The sequence below is a fragment of the Pseudopipra pipra genome, chromosome 3 (genome assembly GCF_036250125.1).
Source record: "Pseudopipra pipra isolate bDixPip1 chromosome 3, bDixPip1.hap1, whole genome shotgun sequence".
Lineage (NCBI taxonomy): Eukaryota > Metazoa > Chordata > Aves > Passeriformes > Pipridae > Pseudopipra > Pseudopipra pipra.
In genome coordinates this window covers 28,287,559-28,308,598 of record NC_087551.1, presented here as the reverse complement: position 1 = coordinate 28,308,598, position 21,040 = coordinate 28,287,559, and the positions used below count along the sequence as shown (strand labels likewise).

Sequence of the window (21,040 nt, the reverse complement as noted above, 5' to 3'; positions counted from 1 at the left end):
ACACAGAAATTTGTGTTAGTGGATCTTAGAGATGCAGACATCCCATGGAAAATTCCTAGGGATCACACAAAGCTGAGAAGTTCTGTAGTAGGCTGCTGTTGAGCAGTGGGTAGTGACCAAGAGACTGTTGAGGTGGAAGCAGGCGCACACAGAAACGTCTGTGTATCAAACTCCAACTACAGTTTGTGTAAGGTACTCAGCCCAGCTCGCAGTCAGCTCAGTAATTGCAGATGTGTACACAGGTGGGATTTCCAAAACTGCTCGGGATTGGTCTCTGTTTATTTCAGTGGGGACAATCCCACCTTGTGTGTGTGCAGGTGTGCAGAGCATCGTGTGCTGGTGTTTACTCAGCAGTTGGTACTAATCTCCAGGAAACAACCTGTGCTTGCTGGACTGTGGTTGCGATGTTTGGTAATGTTGTGCAGAAGCACTTGAGAATGCTTTCACACCAGGAACTTCAGCATTAGCCATGTAGGGGAACAAAAAGTGGAACTGGAAAACACTTCTAGACTCTTAGAAGTATGGCATTTGCTGAAAAGTAAAGTTCCAGAAAACTGAAGCCACATATAAACTTCAGATAACTTTGATGAATAGTTCTTGGCTGGAAGACAGAAAGGAAAATTTAAATGGTTTGTGTTGATTGTTTTAGGATTAAACATCTTGAATTTTTGTTTCAAATGCTCTCCCTTCTGGCAATTCTCTCAAAACTTCTGGTCATATAAATCTGAGTTACTGAAGATACTACTTGAGGAGTCCTGTCAGAACAATATTTTGTTTAATTGGAGGGGTTTTTTTAAGCTCTTTATTTTGTTGAAAATCTCTGAAGTTTTTCTTTGGAATGTAGCTTGAAACAAATTTTTGTTTTCAACTTCTCTGTTAGCTGACTGAACAGAACATGATATTTGCAGATACCCAAGAGGGGACAGTGGGAGAACAGAAAAAAAAATAAAAGCTTTGGTTGTGATAAGCCATCCTCTTTGCACAGCAGAACTCCAAGACCAGACCTGGACCACTTGTATAGAGGCACCTGTACATTTCTACACCTTGTAATTGCACCAACATGTGTCTAATATGGGCCACTCTGATGATTTATAGAAGTCATTTATACTGCATTTATATAACAAGTGAGTGGAAATTTCCATTAACTCCCCCTCCACAGAAGAGACCTGGGAGAAAAAAGGGTGTGAAGGAGGGCTGTGCCATGCAGTGATGGGGACATGGTAGTCAGGGGTGGGAGGCAGACTGCAGAAAGGAACAGTACCCGAGACACAGTGAAGTGGCCCGTTCTGCACAGAAAAACACCTCTCCCTTGGCTCCACTCCTGACTGAGTTGGTTTTTCATCTGGTGAAAAATGGGGATGAAATACCTCCCTTGCTATCCTTTGAAAAACACTTCAGTATCCTCAAAGGAGATATAAGAGCAGCATCATTATAAGTGGGAAATGAATTGCTCTCTTGCTGGATTTAGCAGCTTCCTGTTTTGGAAACCCAAGATACCATCTCAAATTTCTGTTTGTTGTCAGCCTAGAAGAAGAGACTCAGAGGCTGCAAAGCTTCTGGTGAGGCAGCACTTCATTTGCTAATTGTCTCTGCCAGACAATGCCATTTATACTGAGCACAAAATCACCTCTAACCTCCACTGACCAGAAAATTGTTATATTCTTGAACTCCCATCCTTCTGAAACAGTATCGGGCATTGCAAACTCAGGCTGTGTGTGTCAGCCCCTCTCATGGGGCAACAAAATACAGGGATACTTATTGCTGGTTCATTTACAAACATCCCCATTTCCAGGCCTAATTACAATATCATAAACATCTGCATTATAAAAAAGATGTTTTGACTTGCCATGCATAATGTAATGATGCTTTTGCTTTGAGGACTGTTCTGTCCTTTGAGAGGCACAGGACTGGCATCTGCCCTGAGCATGCTGTGGAAGGGTCCAGGTCCTGTGCTTCAGGCTGGACTTGGGTCTCTGGTGCAGGGTAGAGGTTCAGGGTTGGAGTCAGGAGACTGGGGAAGGGCTGCTTGACATCGGCTCCCTCACAGATGGGTGTTTTTGCACGTTTCTGTCAGAAAAGCTAGTGAAGCTGAGCTTTGCCTCTGTAAGAGCTTTGCAGTAAGGAAAATGTTTCCTATTTTACAGTTTTCATTGCTCTTTTACTGTTTTAGGCCATGTTACAATGATTGCCATTTTTGCTGTATAAAATTCAGATGTTCTGTCCACCTGCTTCTTCTCCTCCATCAGCTGGATGATCACAGTGGCTACATCAGTTTTAGATGGGATCAGACCTGAAAGTGGCAGCTCTGATACTCAGGGCAATGACCTGCAAGGCTTTTCCCCTCATTATTAAACACTTACTGAAGTTGGAGCACTGAGGAAACCATTGAATCACGCTGTTCAGTTGGTGGATGGTTTTGGCTGTAAGACATTGCTCTTTGTTTTGGAGACAACATAGCAGAGGAATCTGGCTTGACAGCCATAGCTCAGTTAAATGCTATGGTGACTGCTGAAGGCAACAGAATAAGTCAGTGTTACCCAGGTCTACTTCCTCTAACAGCAGTCTTTAAAGAGCAGGAGGTTATGTGTATAGTTTTCCTTTGTTCCAAGGACTGGTTCAGGCATGTCTGACTGGGATGTGACATCTCCTGAGGGATGTGGTTAAAGACAGACAAAGTAAACACTGCTGCTTTGGTGACTCCACAAAAATCTGATAGCCAGAGACTGTCATGGAAGTGAGCACCTGGGCAGCAGCGATGCTTCTCATCTCTTCCTTTAGGAAGTTTATGGGACTGCTAAATGTAAGGAACTGCTAAATATCTGGACCTCACATGAAGCAGGAATATATTGTATGTATCTGAGTTAGTTTTACCCATTCTGCAGCAGAAAGAACTGGAAGTATGAATAAATTATTTTAAATTATATAAAACATAGAATAAATTATTAAAAATTATTAAATTATTCTTAATGACCTTTCAAGAGTTTCATGTCAAAATTACCACTTGGCTCTCGGCAAGGGAAGAAGTGATTCTGTATTAAAGGTGGAGCTCCTTCCAGCAAAAATGAGGGGTGAAAAGGCTTATTTAAACAGAAAGGGTATATTAAACATCTGTGTGATGCAGAGAGGATAACAGACAATGTGCCAGCATTAGAATGGAAGCAAAGATGAGTGGTGTCCCTCAGAGGGGACTGAACAATGAAATGCTCAAGCTTTTGCTGGGGTCCAGGTGCATGCCTCCAGTTGGGCTCCTGCTTGGAGGGGCCATGGAAGCCTTCTCCCTCCATCTCCCACACCAGTGTTTCACTTCCTCTCTGTGAAAAAGTTACAAAAAGACAGGGGGAGAGTCAGAGGTAAGTATTTTGTTTGCTTGGATTTCCAATTTTAAGACTGTACAAACAGCTGAAGGACTTAATTCTGTTACTGCTGCAGACGAACCTCGTTCTGCTTGAGTTATTCTGAATACACTCATAAACCAAAGCAGCCACAGTTATGAAGAAATGTTGTTCAAAAAACCCCATCCTTAATCTCATTTAAGTATGAAACTAAGGGGCTGACTTTTTAAGAAGGCCCTCTTGAAGCTTGCCTAAAAGATTAATGTGTAAATGCAAAGAATGCTCTGGAAGCTCTTGAATGGAGACATTTTATTTCCAAATAACCACAGGAGTAACTGTTTGTAGCAAAAAAATGATTAATGGCATTGCCACCAAAATAAGGTGAGTCCCTAAACTTGATGGCATAGTATTTGCATGTTACCTCAATGTTACAGTTTCTCACACTACCTTTGTTTATTTTTACTGGAAGAAGCACAAGAAAAGCATGATGCTTGCTTAAATCTCCATAAATCCAAACATCTGAAGCTACATTACTCCTTTTTCCTGGCTCTGTTCCTCTCTGAAAGCACGCTGCTTGCATGCTCACTCTCGTTTTTCCCATGAACTACAGGGTGTAGGCCAAAATACCCTTTGCAACTGGTAACTTGCTAGGCACACTAGGTTCCAGTTAATATAACAACTGAACGTTTCATAATACTCGAAGTATCCATGGCATGAATGTATTAAAAGTCCTGAAACTCGCAGGAAATATCAGCAGCGTTTTTTGTTTTCCACAGGGTCAATTTTATTCATCTGGTGAAAGCATCTTACAATGACAAGAAAAAGTTAAGTGACATGGAAAACTGACACTGACACCCATGTTAACAATATTAGAGTGGCGTGTAGGACATGCTTTCTATGTGCAAAAGCTGAGCACCTCTCTGTGCACCAGCTCAGGGAGGTTCTTATTTGTATCATCATGGGCCACTATGCAATGGTGCAGTGTTGCATCCCTATCAGTGGTTTTAGCTACTGACTGGCATGTATTTCTGTAGGAAAATCAGCTGGATCTTTTAGTATCCAGTCACTTGGGAACCTGCTGTGGTTTGCTGGTGCTGAAGGCACAAGCAAGTTCATTAAAGGCAAAGTTGGAGGAACCATCCTGGCAACTGCTGAGTCAGTGTTTACCTGCCCTCCTGCCAATGTCACCAACTGACGGATGACTCGGCTTCTCATTTCTAAGAAAATAACTTAATATCTGACTATGCACTGACATCCTGCAGCACTGAACAACACCTCAGCAGTAGGGAGGCCATTGCCCGGAGCCAGGCTTAGGGAACAGTCTGAGCATCATTAAACCAGTGTGAGTGAAGGGGTGTTGGTGAACACGACTGTGAAGTTGGCACCAAGGCAGTGCTGAGAGGCACCCAGACGGGCACTGCAATTGTCCCTTCGGGCATAAAGCAGCTCCCCTTAGCCAAAAAAAGGAGGGGAAGATGTCTCAGCTACACATGCCCATTGCATAATTGTCAAATATGCCTGTAATACAATTCCTTCAGAGGCAATTACTGCTGCAGTGTGGTTGCTTTGGGAAGCCTTCCTCTCCAAGGCTGAACTGCAACTATCAAACCTCTGTTGGTTTGGCTGAAAAAGGATCATGGTAGTGATGTCTTTTTACTAAAAAGGATTATTTCCCACTCTGCTGTCATTAAAACGATATACAAACTAGCCAAACTCATTCTTCACCAAGACTCTCTGAAAATGAAACATTTTTTTGATAAAATAACTGTAATTCAAACTGCAGCAGCCAGTGCTGTGCCTGCTTTGATACCCAGCCAGTGAATTTTAAAGGAAACACCCTCCAGGACTGTTCTCCATTTGGATTTATTAGTCATTACCAAGAAAAGATAATTAGCACTTCTGAAGCATTGTGATAATCAGTAGCATGAACTGTTACCAATAGAAACGGACTGGGGTACTTGTGCGGCGCAGGAGTTTGCAGCTCTGCTGTACTCCCTGTACGGAATGAATACATGGGTGGGCAGATCCTCAGCTGGAGGAAATGCTCCTAACTACCAACTGCTCCAATGGAGCTAATGACACTTTACACAGTGTAAAGCTCCACTTTACAGGGGAGCTGTTCCCTGTCCTATTGGGTTTCTCCTTCTGTTATCCTGGAGGCAGATTAATTTTTTTTACAATATTCTTGTTGGCCAAAGGCAACAGCACATACTACTCCTTTACTGCACAACAGGAAAATAGAAGGCAATTATTTTTCTTTTTGTATGCACCCTGCCAACAAAAAGGAAAATAACCTTGTGGTGGAACAAGAGGAACCTGATCCTTTAGGCAGCGATGTGGTTTTTTTAATCTCCCTCTTTCAAAACTAATGAATGACAAAACTGTTGGATTCAAGTCTGTGCTAAAACTCAGAGAATTGGTTCCCCAAACTTATTGTTCCCCAAACTTCCATTACTTACGAACTGTAATAATCATGAGGGATGGCATGTAAATCTTGTGTTCTTAAATTTCAAACCCTGAGTATTAAACATGCCAGGCTTCCTGCCACACAAGTATTACTGAGCTCAGACAAGTAATTCTATCAGATTTATCAGTGTTGCTATCTAAATAAATATCACAATACATACGTTTGTCTGAAATAGTTGTCTTTGTTTTTCTGTATCTGGAAGTGTGAGCAAAATCCATGCTGAATAAGAGAGGTAGCATGTAAGCTTGGAAACGCTTCTGTTTTGGTGAGCATGAGTAACAAAGACAGCTAGAGGATTTACCCCCAAAATACTTGTAAGTCTGCAACAACCTCTTTCTTTCCTGCACTGTACAGAGCATTTCAGGCCAATACAACACCCCTCCAGCCAAAAGGCATTCTGTATCCCCTGGGAAGCACACAGCAAATCTCGAGATTAAGGTCAGTGTGCATGCAAAGTACTTTGTCTGCAGGTGCTGCAGGGGCTGTGGTGTGGTGTGGTGGTAAAGGGTACCTTACCCACGGCGATTCCTGTTGATGCTGATGGCCTTTAGTCATGTACATCTTCCTGGAGCAGAGGCTTTCAGGACTGCAATTCCAATGCCAGTAACACTCATTAATGCACTTGAGAAAGATGGGACCACGCTGGCAACATCTGAGTTGTTGACGCACTCAAAGTATTCGTGAATGTTTGCCCCTCTCCTAGGAAGATGACTGCTGTGGCAAGTCTGATTATTGCCAGGATGAAGTTTGCCAGATAGCAACAAACACGATGGGCTGGTGGCTGTTTACAAGCTACACATACAGAAGTAAATGGGTCTATAAGTGTTTGCTTTTCAGCCGCTGCTGGGAAACAGGCACCCTCCTGCCAGGTCACAGACCAGCTATGTTACAGACCTCTTAAAGCAGTTCCTTGGTCATGGATGCGTAGCTTGTACTCAAATAGCTGTCCAGTACACAGGAGTTGCTATGGCAGTGCTTTACAAATATACATTGCACAACGGATCGGTGATGTTGGACCACACTGACTCTTTTTTTGTGTCTTACACAAAAGGTTTGCTTCCACCCTGGAAACTGTGGAGCAGAACAAATACCAGAATATAACACGTATCTATACCTGTCTCTACTTAAGTGTATTGTCAGATTGCATCTGACTGTGGAACTGGGTTTAAAACACCTGGGTAACAATTTGCATATTATGCCAACAGCAGCATCTCTACCCCTCCCCTTCCCTCTTTCCCACCTGCAGTGCAGAGCAAGACGACTTCATAGCATCCTTTACACCAAAATAGGCCTCGGCTGTGTCTTTTTGTCTGCATGAAACTCATTTAATTCTGGTACTTTAACACCTACTCTTTCCTCTGCTGCTGGTGCTATTGCAAACAAGAAATGCGTCCGGGTAACACTGTCTCCTTGGAAACCTGCCTCTGGCCCAAAAAAGTCAGTTTTGGTGCCTGTGTGGTACTGGAAAGCCAGAGAACTCATGGCCCAAGCACCTTTTCATGGCTGGGCTACTTTCACCTGGATTGAAACCAGCCTAGATCAGACCTGGAATCCCTCGGTGAATAGATAAATAATCTGGGCTATTGCACCAGGATGATTTAATGGGAAAAAGTAAAAATATTGGCCTGGCATTGCACCAGGCTGCTGAGAGAAACCTTAGAACAGTGTAATTCCCTTGGTGAGCACATCTTGAGGGAAGGCTGGGGGCAGGAGCTCTGCCATGGTGTGGTCTGGGAGCACTGCAAGGGCCTAACTCTCCATTACCCCGCAGATTTCCAAATAATTGTAAACAATGCTGACTTCAAGTCTGCTGCCAGAGCCTCAGGCTCTTTAAGAAATAACCCCAATTCATTTATTGCCTAAGGATATTATTATTTCCAGAGTGAACTAGTTAAGGATCACAATACTGGGCGGAATTATAGTACAAGGTATGTTTTAGTGCAAACTTACTTATGAAATAGTCACAAATCTTCTTTGGACGAAAATAGGCACAAAGCCCCAACATTTTTTTTTTTTGTAGAAAAGTGCCTGCAGCAAATTTCTGCATCATTTTTATCTTGGGACTGGTCTGGACAGGGCTGGCTCCCATGGGTTGTGTGACAGCACGGTACAGCTCCACCGTGCTGCCAAGGCCCCAGGGAGGTCAAGCAGAGCTAAGGAGCAGCTTAGCAGGGGGTATTGCCAGCTGTGTCCCCTGCCCTGGCTGTGCCAGCCATGGGGAGGCTGTGCGGATTAGAAGCTCTTCACTCTTACATCTGATACGATACGCAAATTGATCCTGCTCCGCTGAAGGCTCAACTCCATACCTCTCATGTGAAATTTCTAAGGACAATCCAAAGATTTAGTTTCAAGAAAGAAGTAATTCATATATACACACACTGCCTTCAGCATACTTTCCCTTAAGAGACTGCTGGCATCTTTTGTATCATGGAAAGATGGATATGAAAATGTTTTGTGTCAGGAATGGTAATGCAGTAGAGTACAGAGACACTATATTCCTCACTAAAAGTGATGCAAGAGGTGATTAATAAGAATGAAGCTTAGAGTTAGCTACTTCATGTAAAGCCTTTCAATAAATATGTAAGTGGAGATACATATATGTTTTTAATACTAGTTCAAGTGTGAACTGATTTGGTCTTTGGTCTTTCTGCTTTCGTGAATTATACTGCAATATTAGCTTTTTTAAAAAATAAGTATTTTTAATTTAAATTGGTCTAGGCAAGTGCTACACTAAATACAGTGAGCATATGCAGTATATAAAAGCAAGGCAGGAAAAAGGATTATCAAAATAGCTGAAATAATTTTGTGAACAGCATATACTACGTCTATTTGGTGCAATTGTCATTCTTGTCCTGTCAGATCTGTGGGGAGGCAGCCACATGTTTAAGCACAACTTGGTCAAATTAGTTGGTGCATTTACTCCTGTTTAGAGCAGGTCTGGGCTTTAATTCAGGGCTTGGGGTTTTATCTTTAATGAACACTGAAGGTGCAAGTGCTTTGAACAGCTGTACCCTGGCATGATCTTTCTACAGTTACCTTAAACCAACACTTTGAAATAAGCCTTGATACTAACTTTAACAGGAGGTTAGCCAGGCACCTGTGAAGAAAAAGGCATTCTCTATTTCTGCGTGTTGCAAATTCTTCTACAGTTCAGCTTGTCTCAGCTAAGCATGTAGACCTGAGCCCCATCCTGGAACTACTTGTCCCAGTTCCAGGTTACAATGGCACTTTTCTGTTGGGCTTTTTCTTTGTTTATTTATTTGGTTTTGGTGTCTGTCCAGGGAACGAAGGTGCTTAGCTGCAGGGAAAAGCTTCAGAGCTCCCTGGGTATGACAGTGAATGGAATGACAGGACTGGTGGATTCAAGGTCCAGTGCAGTAAGGAAGCACTCGATGGCTGCTTCATTTTTCCCCTGAGCTTGCAAGACCTCTCCAAGGCTGTTCCAGGCAATGTGGCTGGTGGTCTGGATACGGATGGCATCTCTGAGGACTTTCTGGGCCAGTTCCCTCCGCCCAAGTCTGCTCAGCACCAGGCCCTGTCAACAAACAAGTGATGAACAGTTAACAACAGCACAAAACAGAGGAGGAAATGGAGCACCCCCAGCTGCCACAAAGCTGAGGTGCCGTATGAGTCCTATGGAGGGGTTATTTAAAATAATAATTGTGAAAGTAATTTTTTTTTAAGCAGACACTGATCCAGCAAGTGCTCCTGCTGTGTGTTACTGGGAGAGCGTATACTGGTGCTATACAGAAGAAAGGTTACAGGCCCTTTAAGTACCCTTCTCTCCTTGCCCAGAAAACAGAGGTTCAATTACACCCCATAACTTGCACATCTGGAACATCCAGCTGAGGTTGAGGTAAAGTCTCTCATCTCCTACATCTCAAGCATATAGAAAGATCCTTCTTCTTAACAAATAGGGGGCAGAGGGATGTGGTCCCCTTCCAGTCTTCTATGGGCAGGCTGTATGTAACAGCATGGAATGTAAGCTCTGTCCTCCTGCACTCCAATGTAGATCCTAAAGCAGTGTGGGGGAGGAGAAGGATGCAGGAACCTTGTTTAAAAAGCTGTCCTTAGGGTAAGAAAAGACACAAGTGGGTGTAACCATCTGGAAGGAACAGGAGGGGGAGGATGAAAGAAGTGTTAGGAAGAACATGTTTTCCTATAGGGCTCTCATGGATGTGGATCTGAACCCACAAAGCACCTAATGAGCCAGACTCCATGTTAATTATACAGCAGTCAACCACACTGAGCCCCGACGGGTCATGAGGGCTTTGCAGGCCACAACGCATTAGTGGCACTTCTCTGCTTCCTCCTGAAGGTGCACACAGCAGGATGAACCTCCCACCAGCTTCACCCAGGGGTGGCCTCTGGAAGAAGCAGCCAACACTGCCATGTTGCCTGCCAAGCTCTGCATGGCCTCTGCCTGCACTCACCCATGGAAATGCTGGAAAGTGGGATGATTACCTCACTTCATGCTTTGCCTGGGAAAACATAGTTGGTGGATGCATATATTTATAAAGAAAGTCATTAGCTTAATCTTTAATGTGCCTAATTGCTTTTAGTTCACATGAAAAGATGGAAGAAACCTGAAATCTCTTGCAACTAGAACCCAAGTAAATTTCTGACGAAAGAATGGTGACGCTTTTGGAAATAGTTAAGATTTTTCCTTTCCTGTTTTCTTTGATTTTCCAAAAGTACCACTAGACACAGTGTGCATCAGCATGACTAAGACCTTAAGGCCAGTGATAATATTAATACCTACAGAAACACATTAATTTGCCTGAGACAAAAATTAAGAAACACCCATTTAATCAAGTACTGGTGGTGCTATGAAAAGTTTCAGTGCCTCCTTCTTGCCCATAACCTTGACCTGAATAATCAACTCAGAATCATATCTGATAATTTAGAGATGCAGTGGGGGTGTTTTTTCTTTAAGTTTCTCTCTGTGTAGGAAAACAACAAGGCAACGGAGTCTAATCTTACCATTGCCTTGGGAGCAGGCACACATGGCACAGAGGTACCCTGGTGGGAGAGGCTGGTTCCCCTGGAGGTAGCTGCCTGGAGATGACTGCAGGCACGTAACGACAGACTGGAAGGAATTTGTGCAATTATAATTTGAGTCACCCGCTTGACAGGGATAATGAGGCATAGAAAGGGCAAGTAGTGTGGCCATAGCAAATCTGCTGCTGAGCCAAGAATAGACAGGAGTTATCTCAGCTCAAGTTTGTCCTCAACCACAAACTCACTCTTTCTAAAAACTCTTCTTGTTTCACTGACCGAGCAGAGCCGACTGTGCTCTCTGGTGGCCGGGGACCCATCGCTGTCCTCGCCCTGACACTAAGCAGCATCCAGCTTCTCAGTGCTCTCAGAGGCTGCTGGCCCTGGAGGCACAGAGGCCAGCGAGCCTGTGCAGCTGCTGCCTGTCAACCCTCTCCAACGAGGAGGAGAATTCCCTCCCTGGTTGAATTCCCTCCCTGGTTGACATCTCGCGCCTCTCAACAATGCTGCAGTGAAATCCACCTCATCGTAAACTGCTCGTGCAGCACAGCTCCCTTGTGCTCCCCAGCACCCTTGCTGGTCAAGAACCAAAGACTGGCCTGGCTTCCTGGTGTTTACTCTGCCTAGGCTTGAAGTCCCTGCAGCTGTTCTGCAGCACTGGAGGAGGCTGTATGCAAACCCAGGTACTGGGGGAGATGCTAAAGCTGACACCCACCAGTAAGTGGAGCACATGTGAACATTTGCTCATAGGTATTCAGTGCTTTCAAATTTGCCAGTTTAGCTGAAAAAAGATCTGTGAACTCTCAAAAAGGGCAACTCCAGGCTCTTCAAAGCCAGGGGAAGGCCTCCTGTTGACGCTGCAGTATACTGCATGAGCAAAAAACTGCTGTGTGGTTCTGGAGAGAAACACAGGAAATATTTGTTAAACAAGTTTAAGATTTCCTGCCTCCTCTTTTCTTACATGCATGGCTGTTGGTACCAAAGGCTGCCCAGGTTCATGGCCCTTCCAAGGCATGCCCACCATCCTGCTTCCCTCTTCTGATCAGGAACAGCCCCTATGCCCTCTTCTTGCACACTTGCCTGGATTTCCATGTAGTGTGGGCACATGATGCTGTGCTTCAGGCCTCAGCCCAGGTGGAGGTCAGGGTTTGGCCAACCCACTCTGCAATCCCCATCCTTGCCAATATTCCCAAACCCCAGCACACAGACCTATTTCTTTGCCCCAGAGTGAGCTGTGACAGATGGTGTCAGCCTTTTCAGTGAGGCTTAACTGAAGCGGCAGAAATATGCTGCTGGATGTTTTAAGGACAGGTTGAACATCATTAATTCTGTGTGCAGGAGAGTTTCTTGCTTTGGGTTTCCTCTCTCTCCTCTTCCCCTTGGAAACCACAAGCATTTTCTGAGAGCTGGAGGCTGCACAAACCCCAAGCCTTAGGAAGAAGCAGCACCGAGCACTTGAGTTTCTGTTTCCCTGAGGTATTTGCACTTGAGAGCTTCTCCTTGCTACTGAATTTCTTATTTCCCCATGGAGTCTGGCTTGCTCTAAACAATGCCTGCATGTTGTTGCTATGTAGGTCCAGTTGGAATCTGCCTACAGTGCAAAAGAAAAAAAAAATTATATATAAATTCAGAAAGCCACCCACTGACAGGCAATTTGCATTTTTATCTGGAAGATTTTTTTTTAAAAACTAGATTTTTCTAATGAAAGTTCATCTCATGAGTTTCTATGGAAACTCATCTGCTTGGTGTGCATGCATAATTTCATAAAGTCAGATCTCAGGAAGATGAGCAATTAGTATAAATACAAGCAGCAATGTGATTAAGGGTTTCATCCTCTTATTCCTGAAGATGGAGGGTGGGGGCTGGGTTTTGTTGTCTTTCCTCGGTTTCTATTTGTGTTTTTGCCAAACTAACTGCAGAAACTGGTGCAAAAGGTAGCCTGGCTTCTCTGCCACCTCCTGGCTAGCACTGGCACTTCTGGTTTTGCCCGGTGATTTTCCTCCCCAAGATGACAAGTACCTCTAAGTATGGCCTTCTCTGTCAGTGATGTTGGTACTGAGTCAGGCCCTAAGGAGCAATGAGGCTTATTTTTAAACTCTAGCACATTATAAATAGGAAAAAATCCCAAACCAACTCAAAAGGAGAGTGGGAATAATTTTTCTTTCAAACTCCTGTGGGCAGCACATCCCCAGGGCTCACGCCCCAGGCCTGTGCTAGCCATGCACACAGGCATTTCATGTCCCGTTTGTGCTAATACAGCTGCACAGTGCTCGGATGCTCAATCACTCATTTACTCACTCACTCACTCACTTGAGAAGGTCTGAGGGTAACTTGCACAGATTAATTTAGTTTCTTCTTTAGGTCTGAAGATGTACTTTAGATCTCGTAAAAAGAGGCAGACTAGTGAGGCCAGAGCACTGGAAGAAATTAATTTGAGGTGAAGGGCTGCGGCACAGCAATGCCGGTACAGTCTAGCGGTGTATGAAGGCTGAGGGGGGATAGTGAATTTGGTCTGCTGATTTAGGGTGCCTTTTGCTGACAGTTGGACTCCTGAATTGATGGTTTTTAAGTTCAGGGAACAGAGGGTGCCTATGGGAAGGTATTTTTGACCTCATCTGCATGCAAAACAAACAAAACCTAAACCACTTCTATGGTGACACTGGGCTGGACTCCCTTGCCTTCAGTGATGTGATACTTAGTAACTGATACTTGTGTGAGGCTATTTTTGTTTTAAATAGGATAGCCATATTTCAATTTAAGTTAGATGAGAAAAAAAGTTACTTATTTTCAATTTCCACGAATAAAAAAGTGAGCATAAACCACACTTTCAGAAGGTTGTGAAATTTCTGATGTGTGCCTTTATTTCCTGAGAGTTTAACAAAACTTCCTTAAAGGTTGTTAGCTCATAAAATTCCCCGAAAATAGTGCAGAAAAGACATTATGGAAGACTACAAAATAAGCCTCACATAGAGGCTGGAGTTTATTTTTAGTAATGAAAATCAAAACTTCCTTTGCAAATGTTTAGTTCAAACACCTGATGAGCTGCAGGGAGTTATCCTGAGTCGGCATTCTTGTCTCTTTGCATTAAGGTGGCACAGATTTGCTTGTTCTTTCCTTTGGGGCTTGCATTGGTAAAGAGATGTCCAGACAAACATTTTATTCCATTCCTGGAAGGTTGCTTTTTGTTATATTTTCATGGTCATCTCATTCTTGGAGAATCTGTATAGGTGGACTAGACTCTATCCTTTACAAATGGATTTTAATAATTACATAAAATGTAAGCTCTCTCTGTCTTTTCATGAGAGACTAATTCCAAAGTGAGGTTGTCTCTGATGCTTGTCTCAACTGAGCAGAGCATTTTCACCTATTATTGTCTAAATACCCTAGGATGTTTCCAGAATAAATCAGACTTTGCTGCTGGGCTTCCTTTAGTGCATTATTTAATTAATTTCAAGGTAGATGCAGTATCCTTACTATCTTCTCCAATCTGTAATATGGACATGTCACTAGTGGTTAGTAGGAGGGTAATCAGCAGCTGGCAAGAGTAGGGCATGCTGCAGAAAAGTGCTCGTTCAAAAGCGTGCTTATTCAGCAGAACCCTACAAAAAGCCTTTCAAGATGCATTTGGCACTTGGTGATAACAGTCTCATGTAACAGAAAAATCCGCACTGCTACAGGGCAACATACACTTCTGTAATTATTTAGCAATCAGAATAAGTTGTAAGCAAAATCTGTTGCATAAACCATGAAATATCAGAGTGTCCTTTTGGAAAATGGCAAATATTAACCCCGGAAATTCTAGGTCTCCTAGAATAAAGACAGACATGCAAGTAGTCAATTGCTCTGCGATTCTTTCCCCCTACATTCATGACCTTTGCATTTCTGAAGAGCCAGGATTTTTTTAGCTGTGAGCAGTGAAGTGAGTTTTTGTTGTGCTGTCACTTAGCCACGCAGTGGCTGGCAGTGTGGGGGTAGCTAATCATCCATTTTGCTGATTCAGTCCAGGTTGTGGCAAATCTGAGCCATACATCTGAGCTTTGTTCCCTGAAAATACACTGTAGGTGTACATGGAGCAGTCAGGCTCCTCTCACCAAACTGAATTAGAGACCATATCTTAATTTGCTGCCCTAACAAAGGGTGACTGGCACACAATTCTGGGAGAAAGCTCATCTTTCATTTTTTTCTGCTGCCTCCTTTGTTGAGAGCAGCTTTTCCTTCTCTTCCTTCCCCCTCTCCATCTCCTCTGCCAAAGCTGCTGCATCCCCTGTCAGTCAGTGACGCTGAAGTGCTACATTTGATAAAGCAGAGGAGGGGAAGGAAAGGGGAGGAGAGGGAAGGCAGGCAGGGCCACTGCAAAACGCAGCATGTGGAAAGGAGAAATGAAAGAATAGCACCAGAGGGGGGAAACTGGCAAGTGCTGGGAAAAGCAAAAAACCCGAGTTTGCATCACAATTTGTAGCACTTGTGTACCCCACTGCCTGTGGGTTTCAATTCAGTAGGTTCAGCCTCGAGACTTCAGCTCCAGTACTGCAGGCACCAAAGGCAGCCTAGCCTTTGCTGTTTAAACTTCATTGCAGCAACTTCGTGTGCTACCGAGGAGTGTGAGGGAAGAGAAGAAACGAGACTGCAAGGAAGTATCAGAAGAAACAGACTAGCTGAGTGTGAAGATAGAGACATCTAAAGCCCACCAGAGACTTGGGCACATGGATATGCTTTATAAACCACCTAAGGCAGCGCTGGCAGGGAGAGAATAAAAAGCAGAAGAAAGAAAAGATCAAAAGTGGTGAAGACTTGAAGAGAGGGCCATCCCTTTCATAAGCTTGTCAATATGTTTTTCAAGGCAGTGAATAATTGCAAAGGCAGCATCTTGCCCAGGCCCCTCTGAGTCCAAGGCAAGCCCCCCCCACAGAAGAGAAGCATTGTGTCGTGCTGCACATTGCCCTCTATTGCTGTCTCTATTTGAGTTCATCAAATGTTAGCAGGGATGTTTCTACGGTGTTTGAAGCTTAAATGTGATAAAACATTTATTGACATAAAAAGCAAACCCTAAGGCAGCATTTCAAACCAGGAGGCTCTGATCTCTTCACAGGGAGGCTCATACAAGCCTAGGGAGAATGAAGAGTTTTTCTGCCTTGTTGGACTGTCGTCACTTAAGCTTTGTGCAAAGCAGAATCATGTGCTGCATGCTGAATATTCTCTAGACAGTTATTCCTTTGCTGAGACCTACATGGAGATGAAGCAGGAAGCAAGGAAGCCTACCAGGACGCCTCAACCACACGTTTGAGAGTAACTAAATCCAGTATTTGTTTCACACTCTCTTTTCCTATGGAAGGCAAAATTTCTCCCAGTCCTGATCTTAGCAGTTGTCATGGTAATGTTGCAATAGAGGACACAGTTGCTTCAACTAGGACTCAAGCGCAGGGTGTTGTCTGTAAAAATATGCACCAAAAGAAGGTCCCAAACTAATAATAAATAATAATTTAGAACACATAATTTATAACTTAAGGTCCCAGTTCTGTTATGCATTGTACTGGCTTCCCTGGCAGAAAGCCTTGTTGAAAATAGTGAGATTCAGCCTAGGTATTTTCAAGTATTCCAAAATCCATGCAGAATTGAGACTGATAAGCATCAGCAAAGAGAGAAAAGGCATGCAATATACGTGTTGGATGCTGAAGAGTGGCAGGTAACCTGCTGGCTAAAGCACTTGACTATAAAGCAGTTGCTGTGCTTCATCGGCTGCTAATGCATTTCACATTGAATAATCTGTCATTACTCAGGAACAATTCAAAGAGCTGGGATGGGGTTGAGGGCCTCAGATGAGAAGAGTTGAGAACTTGCCTCTCTTGTGCCCAGGGGGTACATGCTAACTGCTAGCAAATGTTTTTAAGAAGGCAGGGCAGCTGTTAAGCACTCCCATTGCCTCCAGGGGCGGAAAAACCTCTGTCTATATTTTGATAGTAAGCAGGTGCCTATGTTCTGTTGCACATAACAAGTTGTTGCTGCATATAGCTGGGGAATGTCTAGGCTTAAGTCTTGGGCACCCAATTAATTCAAGTGCCCACAGTATGCAGTGGTTGATGAACAGGGAATTTCTGTCTGCTTAAATATCCTCCAGTGCTAGCGCTGGATCTTTCCCCAATTTTTAATGCACTGCTTTGTAACAAAGGAGGGGCTTATATGCACATTTCCCATGTGTGTTATCCTCCCCTCTCCATACAGAGTAAATTTTGTCTGAATGTATGAGTCATGAACAGGTTCTCCTAGATAATAGCTTTAGCTCTGCCAAGCGTCTCTAGGAACCTCAGTCCCACAGAACTAATCACCAGAACAAGTGCTGCATTTGGTATGTGGATGAGCAAGGGCGCAGTGTAGTTGAAGACATGGCTGACAGAAGCACACAACATGCCAATGTAGATTACAGCAGATGTCTTCTGAAAGGAGAGCTAAGATATTTAAAATATCTTAATTTGCTTAGTTTTCCACTACTGGCAGTCTCTGGGATAGCATATGATTAATGACATCCTCCACACAACTACAGAGCCGGAGCCTCCAAGTGCAATATCACAGCTGAGCACTAACCTTAGTGGAGCTGCTGGGAAAACACATAGAGAGCTGGGCAAGAGCACACAGCTACGCCTCCAGCTTCTGCTCCAGTGCCTCTGATCCTGCAAGGAATATGTTTCCTTATTGTCTCTTAACACAAAATCTCTCTTAGATCATGAACCTCCATGTACAAAGAGGTTTTACTGAATTACAGACAGCATTTTCTGTTACATACTCAAAAGAAAATGAATGAAGAAACTCACTGAGAAGAAAAAGACTTGATAAATACTTCACATAACATTAGTGTAAATGGAAGCTCCAGAAACACTGGAGAGCTGTGATGTTTTCATGTTTCCCATTTGTTTGGCAAGAAGGGACTTCTGCTTCCTTTTCTTGACTGTTGCCAGCTCAGTGTATCAGGAGAGCTTGCTGAAAACCTGGAAGTCTTGCTAGTTCCCACGCCCCTGTTTGTGCAGCTGTGTCTTGTGTACCAGGAGGCAACAAATTCTGTTATTGTGCTACAAACTATTTTATATACTATATTATTATAGTCTATGACTCTGTCCTGTCTTTGGTGTGATAACAAGCAGCCTAAATAGCACAGAATTTAAACTAATTATAACTGGTTTCCTTGTTTGTGAAAAACAACGTTTGAAGGTTGAAGTATAAAGGGGATAGTCATTCCATCCCTTCTCCCTTCTGACAGTTCTGAGCACTTTCTGAAATACTATTTATGAGTTCAGCTGCAGACCAACTTGACTACTACAATTCTTAGGCTTTAATTTGATCTCAGGGCAAAGCACAGCATGAGGACAATATTGCTTAGTAAAGCTGAAGTGGTATCTCAAGGGCTGTGTATGGGAAACCACAACTAAGCTAGTAATCATCTGGAAGATCAGTTTGAAGCTCAGTGGAGAGGCATCTGCTGCAGGGTGAGATCAGGCCAAGGACTATGTCTTTAGACCCGGATGCAAGTTTTATTCTCCAGAGATCATTGAACCGCCCCAGGAACTCAATGGGTTTAAGAAATGTATCAGGTTCTTCTCTTGTAAGGTGTTACACACTAGAGAAGAAATCAGAGAAGAGGTGGGCAGTTTTGTCTTTCAAGATTTTATTTTGGTTCCTAAAGTTATATAAACAGAGCCTGAATAATGTGGTAATGAGCACCTCAGGGATATGGAGAATAACTTACCACAACAGAGGAATACAAGTGACTGGCACAGAAAAAAACAGCCACAGATTCTCTGGAAACAGGGATAATCCACCTCTGAAAAGCAGAGCACCAGCCCCCTGCTAATGGACTGAAATCTCTGTCCTGTGCAGTGGATCAGATTTGCTTCCAGCGACCCCAAATGCCCCAGCAGGTCCAGTCTTTTGCTGATACGGGAACTGTGCAGTTCCCCCGCGAGAGGAAATGGCCACTCATAGTGTCTAAGTGATGGCTTTGGTGTCAGAAAATCACTTATCACCTTGTTTGCGATGGCTCCACTGTCTCCTCTGGATGGAGGAAGGAAGCCTAGCAACTGCAGAGGAAAAGAGCAGGCAACAAACCAGCAAAACAACTCTGTCAGCTCCTAACTGGTGCTCGGGAACCATGATCCCGCTGCAGAGCCAGGGATTTGCTCTGATGGCTGGGCTACAGAAGCTGCCAGCTAACTAGTGGATTTGCTGGGAGGATGGCAGTGGGGGAGGGGCGTTTCTGCAGCAAACAGAAATGAGGAGAACAAAGTGTTTGCAATTCCTTAGACAGTGAGTGAGCTGACACACAAACTTATTAATGTGAGCATCCAAAATGCTCATTTCTCCTCTGGGAGCCAGTGACTAGAGGCAAAGCCAAGTTCTCTCCCTCAAGCTCAGCTGCTTCAACACAAAAATTTGAGTTAAGAGGCTGCTCTAAGGATTGCTTTTCCCCAAGGAGGGCTTAGAGCAGTTATTTTTGGATATCTGAAGTGCAAGAACATTCCTGGGATTCTGCAATAAGCCTCAGAGTTGGGAAAATAGAATCTGCTAGCCAGCCATGGTTTGGAAGGAGACTACCAAACATCTCCAAAAGCCAAATGTTGCTCTACTGTTGCCCTGCCTACTGAAGATGCAAAAGGTATGTGCCAGACAGGCATCATATATCCATTGGGAGAGCTTCTCTCAGGGTCAGATTAGAATTACTTTTGATGGTTCTCTCCACTCCAGCCCATAGCCCACCTATTTGGGACTTGCAGAGTACCACTGCTGTACTGACTGGCAGAAAGCAGCTGTCCTGATTACACTCGGCATGACTGGGGATGCTTCCTGCAACCACAGCCTTATGTACAACAAGAGCACAACCCCTTGCTGGGGAATTCCAGTGGCAAGCACCATCCCACAGGAGACTGCGCTGATGGTCCACCAGCAAGTGTTGCGCTGCTGAAGTGCCATTTTTGGGAGGAGGTGTAACTAGCTATGTCACCCTGCAGAGCAGGCTCAAAATAGGATTGCACTCAGTGTGCCATGTGGCTCAGTGGTATGTCAGGACATGTATTTTTAGGAAATTCCTCCTTTGGGCAGAAAGGGTGAAGTGCTTGGCCTGGTTTGCAGGCTGCTGGCTTTGCCCAGATCTTTTGTACTAGAACGTGGGAGCATGTCAGCCACCAGTCGATCTGTGGAGGCTCTTAGAGCCTGGATACAGTGCTAGTCCTGGTCACCTCCTGATCAGGGTGGCTGTGAAAGGGTAAAAGACAGCTGGTCTGCCGCTGTGCTTTTCTTTGTTTCAATGCATGAATGCTTGCTCTCTCTCTTTGCTGGTGCTTTTCAGAGAGGGAACTGACCTCCAACAGAGCAGGGATGGAGAAAAAAGTAAGGAAGATCAATGTGTTGGGAAGACTATGGTCTCTGAGGAGCAACAATAAAAATGTACCTTTCAGAATGAATGTGTGAGGGGAATAGGGAGCTCAGAGACGATAGCTCATGCAGAGAAGAAACAGAGAAGGAAAAGCAGACGGTAAGTAGAGGATTTAAATAAGCTTCTGGAGAGGCAAAGAGAAGTCTGACTTGGCGAGCCACTTTTTGGGTGCAGCACAGTGAAAAAATGCAGTATATCTCCATGCCCAGTCAGTTGCTGATGCACAGACAGTGCAGCGAAAAGGACAAGGTAAGGCAGTGCTGGACTCTAGAATCAAATTCTTCTCTCTGACAGATACTTGCTGGCTTCCTCTTTTCCCCAGAACATCATTCCTATCAGGCAGCATGTGTTCAGCTCCAGCATCTGGGTTGTGATTTTTTGGCAGCTGCACAAAATTTCTGCTATTAAATCCCACCTGCCAGTCTCATGTCTGCTCCCAGAGACCTTTGCCTGTCAGCAAATGTTTCAAAATCACACTGCCAGGCACAGCACATCGTTCTACAATCCTACCTCAGGCAAAAACCCTCATGCAAGGACTCCTTTTAACTTCAGTGGGCTGCAGGAGGGAAAGGCTAGAGGACAAGCCTCTAGATAAGAGGCAGAAATACTCATTTAGGTCATGGCTTGCACTGAATTCCTTTCAGCACTACTGTAAACCAGCTATTTTCCCCTGAAATATCTGAATAATACTGTTTTGCCTGACATTTTAAGAAGCTTTGTTTTGAGACATGTTCCATGCTATAGCTGTGCAGTAAGAGAATTTGTGAACTTTGTTCACTAGAATCTGTTCATATGAAGTTTTTCTCTTTAAAATTTTTCCTTTCC

The 21,040-nt window shown here is 43.9% G+C and overlaps 1 protein-coding gene and 1 long non-coding RNA gene across 10 annotated transcripts in view; one reads left to right on the top strand and one right to left on the bottom strand.

Annotated features, from left to right (window-relative positions):
- Positions 1-21,040, top strand: part of LOC135411174 (uncharacterized) — a 53,482-nt gene that overhangs the window by 22,037 nt on the left and 10,405 nt on the right. The window lies entirely within an intron of this gene.
- The window catches only part of TTC7A (tetratricopeptide repeat domain 7A), a 175,725-nt gene continuing 158,309 nt past the window's right edge, over positions 3,625-21,040 (bottom strand). For all 9 annotated transcript variants that reach the window (XM_064648409.1, XM_064648410.1, XM_064648418.1 and 6 more), the window contains one exon: positions 3,625-9,334. In XM_064648409.1, the coding sequence (XP_064504479.1) occupies positions 9,113-9,334 (222 nt within the window). In that variant the 3' untranslated portion in view covers positions 3,625-9,112. The remainder of the gene's footprint in view (positions 9,335-21,040) is intronic.